The sequence below is a fragment of the Danio aesculapii genome, chromosome 1, assembly GCF_903798145.1.
Source record: "Danio aesculapii chromosome 1, fDanAes4.1, whole genome shotgun sequence".
Taxonomy (NCBI): domain Eukaryota; kingdom Metazoa; phylum Chordata; class Actinopteri; order Cypriniformes; family Danionidae; genus Danio; species Danio aesculapii.
Window position 1 is genome coordinate 3,779,809 of NC_079435.1, and position 7,500 is coordinate 3,787,308.

The following is a 7,500-nucleotide window of genomic DNA, read 5'->3' on the forward strand; positions in this document are numbered from 1 at the left end:
GTGTGTGTGCGTGTGTGCGTGTGCGCGTGTGCGTGCGTGCGTGCGTGTGTGTGTGTGTGTGTGTGTGTGTGTGTGTGTGTGTGTGTGTGTGTGCGCGTATGCGTATGCGTGTGTGTGTGTGTGTGTTTCTCCTGCAGGTGCTGTGATGAAGAGCGAGTGATGAGGAATGTCCGTCTGTCTGCTGCTGGTCCTCTTCATTCTGACCACACACACACAGGTCAAACAGCACAACACACACAACTCTACTCACCGTTCTTCAGCCTACTCCCTGATTTTTCCAACCCAGGTTTATTCTGAAAACGTACCCCTGTATACATTTCCCGAGAGAGCAAAAGACGTGTCAGGAGCTCCGTTGTTTTCGCTTATCCACCAGAGGCCGCTGTGTGCGCTTTTTCAGATCTCAAATTTCTCTCAAGAGTGCCATTTGTGTCTGCTGTTCTCACGTAAATCCACCAGAGGCCGCTGTCGACTGACTGACCCACCCTCCCTCTTTCCCTAAACCTAACTGACAGTGTTTACTAAAGCAATCCAGAAAAGGAAAAGCCCTCGTCTGATTTTTACCACGTTTTCAGATTTTACCACATTTTCACCCTGTTATTTACTTGCTTATTTTTTGGTTTCTGTTTTCTGGAACCGTTCTTCACCACACTCGAATCCTGTCATCGTGGTCAACTCCTCTCTGCGTTTCAAGTCCGCTGACGTATGCGGCGAGCTAACTGGACAAAGTGGTATCTGCGGGAAAGCGTCAATATGGAGGTAAGCGGTCAGCTGGTAAGCGCGAAAAGGAACGGCGTCACACCGTCCCGTAGCGTTCATTTTAAAGACGAAATGCAAACATAGGTCTGGCTACATAATTTGCAATCTCCAGTAACGTTTATAGGGCTACGTTTTCAGAATGAGCCTGCGTTGCGTTTATCAAGGGTTACCACAGCAGAATGAACCACCAGTTACTCTGGCAAATGTTTTGCACAGGGAAACACACAGCTCTACAGTTTTCACAATGTCATTACAATTTAAAATAATGGAGTTCTGCATGAATATATAATACCATGTGATTCAAAAAAAAAATGTATGTGTATAAAATTAATTAAAGAACCAATATTTTGCATTAAAAAAGGTCATGTTTTTGTTTTTAGGGGTCTCCAACAACATGCTGATATGCGTGTAAGGTTAAAAAACACTTTCATTGTTTAATAATATGCATTTCAAGAGTTCACACTTGGCTCACGATTTATACATCGCTTGTTTGGCGTGCTGTCCCGGGAGAGAGCCCTGAGCTCAAGGGATCCTCGAGCCCAGGGCTCCCTCCTTTCACAGGGCGAGGGGAGATTGAGCTCAGGTCGATCTGAAACTCCCCCGCTGCTGAGGCCAAGGTGAACTTCCTGAGAGTAAGACATTAGAGAAAAGATTTAGGCTTATTTTATCTATAATATAGAGCACATTTGGATGGTGAGAGGAAACTGGGGAACCCGGGGGAAACCCACGCGGACACGGGGAAAACATGCAAACTTCTTACAGAAATACCAGATGGCCCAGTGAAGACCCAACGCCATTGGTATTCTTGCTGTGAGGCAACAGTGCTAGTCACTGGGCCACCGTGCCGCCCATTCTGGATAAAGGTGGAAGAAGGGGAGGAGGGGGGTTTCTTCCAGACGAAGATAGAGGAAATGAGGATATATATAGTGACTTGGGATCCTTTGATTTAAGGATCATGATTAGCTAATGTGGACCAGCTGGGTCAATCATGAGCACATGCTCCTCTCGAAATTAGTTTAAAATTAAACTTCACTTATTTTTATCTAATTATCCCAGCGACTCCCATGTGATTCGTTCAGTGATTAATTTGTTCCCAAACCCCTCCTTAGCGTGAAGCTAATCTGCGATGATTGGTCTGATGACCCAGTCTGTTGCGATTGGAGTTCAGAAATGCCCACCACGGCTATGAAATAGCAGCCAGAGAGTATGAGAGAGCCCAATGCAGGAATGCAGTAAATACAGACAGCATATACTCAGTATTAATCCACACAGTGGCAAAAGTTGAACTATTTTGAAAACTGACTGCGACGCATGTGAGGCTAATGGTGGCCTCATAAGAAGCACGCGTCACGTTTTTAACATGGTTTTGGACGCGATATGTGAACAGCCCCATACAGATTTAACCTGAGAGATACTGTACAAGCACTGATCTAGAATCGATATGTGATTACAAGCGGTGATTACAACTTATAACACACTATTAAACACATATTTTGCAAACTACACAAAATAAGGCAACAATTTTAATGACACTTACATGTTATGATCTGGAGGAAGAAGAAACTAGTCCATCTGAACTGTAAAAATTACTGACAAAGTCCCTGTCAAAGTCTGACAAAGTCCCATAGGCTGCATTTACACGGCACTGTTCAAGTGACTCAATTCTGATTTTTTATTTATTTTTTCTCCCATGTGGCACAGATCGGCAGCAGGAACAAATCACATGGATTCCAATTTACTCAATTCAGATTCAGGCCTTGTTCATATGTGGAAATTTATCCGATATGAATCAGATCTGTGCCCTCGTGTCTGCAGTGTAAGAAGGGAGATTGGATTTTCGCCTGTCAACGTGAGACACGCGTCATTAAAACCATAGCGAATGACGTCAAGTCTGACACTTTCATTTCTGAACAGACTTCAGCCGAGGCCCAAACCTTAACCATGAGGACTTAAACAGCTTTCATATTGTCATATAGCACAAGTATTTGCGCATGTTAACGAGAGTGAGCGCAATTTTCGCCACGTAACCAATATAAACTAATATAAGTCTAGTGCATAGCTACATCACGTGCATAAATCACCCATGGACATTACATTAAGATGCCTAAAGGTTTAAAAAAGTCTTTATATCAAAAGAAGATGGCCAAATGAAAACCTTTCTGTCATAAACTATAGTAAAACAGCTTATCAAAAGCTGTGAACAGATTACACACAGGAATAGAGAAAAGAGCACTCTTTAATTATCAGCTGTTAGTCAGCGCCCGCTCTTTTTTTCCTGGTCATTGCGCCTTTGCCGTGTGCTGTGTGAATGCAGACGATCGGATACGAGTCACTTTTAAAAGATGATGTAAGCAGCTCATTAAAAAAATCGGATACAGTCACAAAATCGGAATTGACCATCAAGATCTGCAGTGTAAATGCAGCCAAAGTCTCTGCTGCTCCTTCGATAGCAAACGGCCGGTAAATCCCACGCTGCAGCGTAGGTTATGGTATCAATCATTACAAAAATGACAGGAACAAACACAGCACTCGATTGGCTATACTGTGGTATTGTTGTGAAAATTAACTTTAACCCTTTATTCCCCGCAGCCGAATCTCCATCTGTCAGTGATCGTCATCTTCACGTCATGATCAGTCCCGTGATCCCCCGTGCCTCCGCTAGCTTTTGTAGGGAAAGCACGTTCACATTTTACCGGAACTGGAAGTACATACTTGGTGATGTATCGTATCGTTGTCGATGCGATCAATCAAAAGATCCGAACCCAACTCGATTCGTTTATTCGACTCTGAGTCAAATAGTTCGCTGAAGAATCAAAAGTTTTAAACATGCTGCACTTTCAGATTTAACCCTCAGCTGGAGGTTTTCATTCATTTAGAGCTTTGTTACACACTGCATGGAAGCTCATTTAAAAAAAAAAAAAACATAATAGGGGCTCTTTCAAGAGTTCCCACTTAGATATGCTTGCCGTTTAAAGCAGGTTTGGCATGCTGTCCCGGGAGAGAACCCTAAGCTCGGAGATATTTGAGCCCAGGGCTCCCGCCCGGTCGATAAGCATATCAGGAGATCCGAGATCAGGTAGGTCTCGAGAGCTCCCCCTTTAGAAAAGGGAGGAAAAGGAGGAGATGGGGTGGAAGGGGGGATTCTTCCAAACGAAGATAAAACAGTAGGGAGAAAATTATCCATTTATAGTAAACTAGGATCACTCTGATTGGATAATTACTGATTACAGATGAGTGGCCAGACGTGCTCAGCCATATCACGTGCTCCTCTCGAAATTAATTTATGAAACTTCACTTAAAACTGAAAACACAAAAACAAAATGACCTAAAAATGTGTTGGAATTATTCATATATAATACAAGTTCCTGCTATATATTAGTTGGCCCTAACTAATATGTACTAACACTGACATTAATCATTTATTTCAATGCACTAATTGTGTAAATACATGTACATATTCTTGATTAAATGCCTGCATTTAATTACATTTTTAATTACACTGTTGTCCACCTCGTAGTCCTTTACTCACTTACCCATACCACCAAACCTGCCCCTAACCTGACCCCTATCACACCTCAAGAGCGCCTCAAGTGTTCTGCAATACATTATCAACACAGTAAGTGCATTGTGTTCATTTTTTGATGCAATACCTATTACTAAAGGCCACCTAATTTAAAGTGGGACCTAATACAAAAATATCTTTATGATTTTGGTTAATAATCTATATTTTCATCTTATTTACAGTAGAAATAAACTCAAAAAGTGCAATTTGTTAATGTATAAAATTGCAGAAGATCTATTATTTTACTTTTGAAAACTTGCAGGTGATGACTTTCAAGGGCAAATCATTGTAGTGCACTTATTAGGACATGAACTGATCTGTTGATTGGTCTGAGACTCTTCCATTCAGATTGACCTGATGTCAACTTTCTTCATCTTCATCCTCATGATGGATATAAATTGCTCATTTAAGATACAGATTTGTGTTTAAGGGAAGCTCCTGAAATGATTTCCTCCCTCTTGAAAGCGTCTGATCTTCTTCGACATCAAAGCTGTTTTATATCTGCTTTCTCTGCTGGATAATGAGCGTGAACACACCGGACGTCGTTTATCATCAATCCACTTATAAATTCATATGCAAACCTCAATTAAAACAGACTTTCCTGAACACCAGCTCCTCTGAGATCGTTTTGCATTCTGTATTTATTACATACATATTTAGTGTCATTTTGATATTATTTCATCTGTGTCACATCCCCGGATCGTTCCTGCTGCTCCAATCACCACTCTCCCTCACCGGCCACCTCTCACCACACCCGTGCACAATCACCGGGATTATAATTACACACACCTGCACTATCAATCACCGCACACTATATAGACTCACCTATTCCAGTCACTCATTGGCTGGAATGGAAATCAGATGGTTCACCTCACCTTCTCCCCCACTCGTCTTCTTCTGTGGATGTTTCTCTTCACCTGTGGATGCACATGCTATGAATAAGGGAAGTGACTATTATATTCTGGTGGTTGATGGAGGATCTTTTGTTTACCTTGTGAACTGCTTGCAAGATCGCCCTCACTCTGCAAATACCACTTACCTGCTTCTCCCTCTGAATTATCCCATATATACTATAATCTGTTTATTTTTAGTTATTTCAATTTATCAAATAAAAGATAATTAAAATTAAATATTTAAAAAAAAAATATATATATATGTATGTATATATGTATGATAAAATTATAGAAATTTGAAAGTTAACTAAAACCCATAACAAATCTCTCTCTCTCTCTCTCTCTCTCTCTCTCTCTCTCTCTCTCTCTCTCTCTCTCTCTCTCTCTCTCTCTCTCTCTCTCTTTCATATATATATAATGATTTTAATAATATTAAACTGATGCTTATATATATATATATATATATATATATATATATATATATATATATATATATATATATATATATATATATATATATATATATATATATATATAGCCAAAATGTGAACAAATATCTTTTATTATTAGATAGAAAATTTATTTGTATTATAGCAGTGTGTGTGTATATATATATATATATATATATATATATATATATATATATATATATATATATATATATATATATATATATATATATATATATGTATATGTGTGTGTGTGTGTGTGTGTGTGTGTGTATATATATATATATATATATATATATATATATATATATATATATATATATATATATATATATATATATATATATGTGTATATATATATGTGTATATATGTATATGTGTGTGTATATATATGTATATGTGTATATGTATATGTGTGTATATATATATATATATATATATATATATATATATATATATATATATATATATATATATATATACATACACATGTATATGTAAATGTGTGTGTGTGTGTGTGTATATATATATATATATATATATATATATATATATATATATATATATATATATATATATACATACACATGTATATGTAAATGTGTGTGTGTGTGTATATATATATATATATATACACACACACACACACACATATACATACATATACAGTGAGAGTTCAAAGTGACTAAATCAAAAGAAAACTAAATCAAAATTATATTTTAATTGAACACATCACAACACATACAGTAAGCTATGCTATATATATATATATATATACACACACACACACACATATATATATACTGCTATAATACAAATAAATTTTCTATCTAATAATAAAAGATATTTGATCACATTTTGGCTATATATATTCATACATATTAGCATCAGTTTAATGCAGGTTTAGTATTATTAAAATCATCTGTCGGCAGCAAGAAAACTGTACAAATTTGGTCAAATATGAGACTATCAGATATGTTACAACACTGTTAAAAATGCTGGGTTCCACACAATCAATTTGTATTGGGGCAACATGAAGGAATTAAGTTAACTTATTAATGATGGTTCAGTGGTTAGCACTGTGGCCTCACAGCAAGAAGGTCGCTGGTTCAAGTCCTGGCTGGGTCAGTTGGCATTTACATGCGTATGCACTTTAGGGAAACTGAATAAACTAAATTGGCCGTAGTGTATGAGTGTGTATGAATGTGTATGGGTGTTTTCCAGTTCTGGGTTGCAGCTTGAAGGGCATCCACTTTGTAAAGCATACAGTATGCCGGAATAGTTGGTGGTTCATTCTGCTATGGTGACCCCTGATGAATAAGGAACTAAGCTGAAGGAAAATGAATGAATGCGTCCTGTAAACGTTGAGTCTGAACCATCCTCTCGTGCGTCCAGGTGTCTTCTGGGAAATCTCTGAAGCTGCTGCAGGAGCAATGGAGGATCTACACCAATGAGTGCATTCAGAGCTTTATTAGCACACCACCAGCCTCAGGTCAGAACACACACACACACGCTGCGTCCCAGTTCGCATTCTTATACTACACCCTAAAAGTATGTACTTTTTTTGTGAAGTGTGTACTTTTGAGTGTGTAACAGAAGAGTATGCAAGCTTTTGGGACAAACTACTTCCTCGTTAACAGATCGTTGTGTTGCTTAGTTATGAGCCCTGTCAATCATCCACACGTCATCCACATTTAATTCCCTACCTTATTGTAGAAGCATCAGCAGCAGGTTAATCTCCCATTCACGAGTCTTTCATGCAGAGAAATCTCCTCAAGCGTTTGGATAATTCTGCATTCAGATGTTAATGTCCAAACACGTCTTTATATAAATTCAGTAT

The 7,500-nt window shown here is 38.1% G+C and overlaps 1 protein-coding gene across 1 annotated transcript in view; it reads left to right on the top strand.

Moving 5' to 3' along the window:
- The window catches only part of gcgrb (glucagon receptor b), an 86,672-nt gene that overhangs the window by 54,522 nt on the left and 24,650 nt on the right, over positions 1-7,500 (top strand). Inside the window, exons 2-3 of the mRNA XM_056455789.1 lie at positions 138-217; positions 7,056-7,152. Coding sequence (XP_056311764.1) covers positions 167-217; positions 7,056-7,152 — 148 coding nt within the window. The 5' untranslated portion in view covers positions 138-166. The remainder of the gene's footprint in view (positions 1-137; positions 218-7,055; positions 7,153-7,500) is intronic.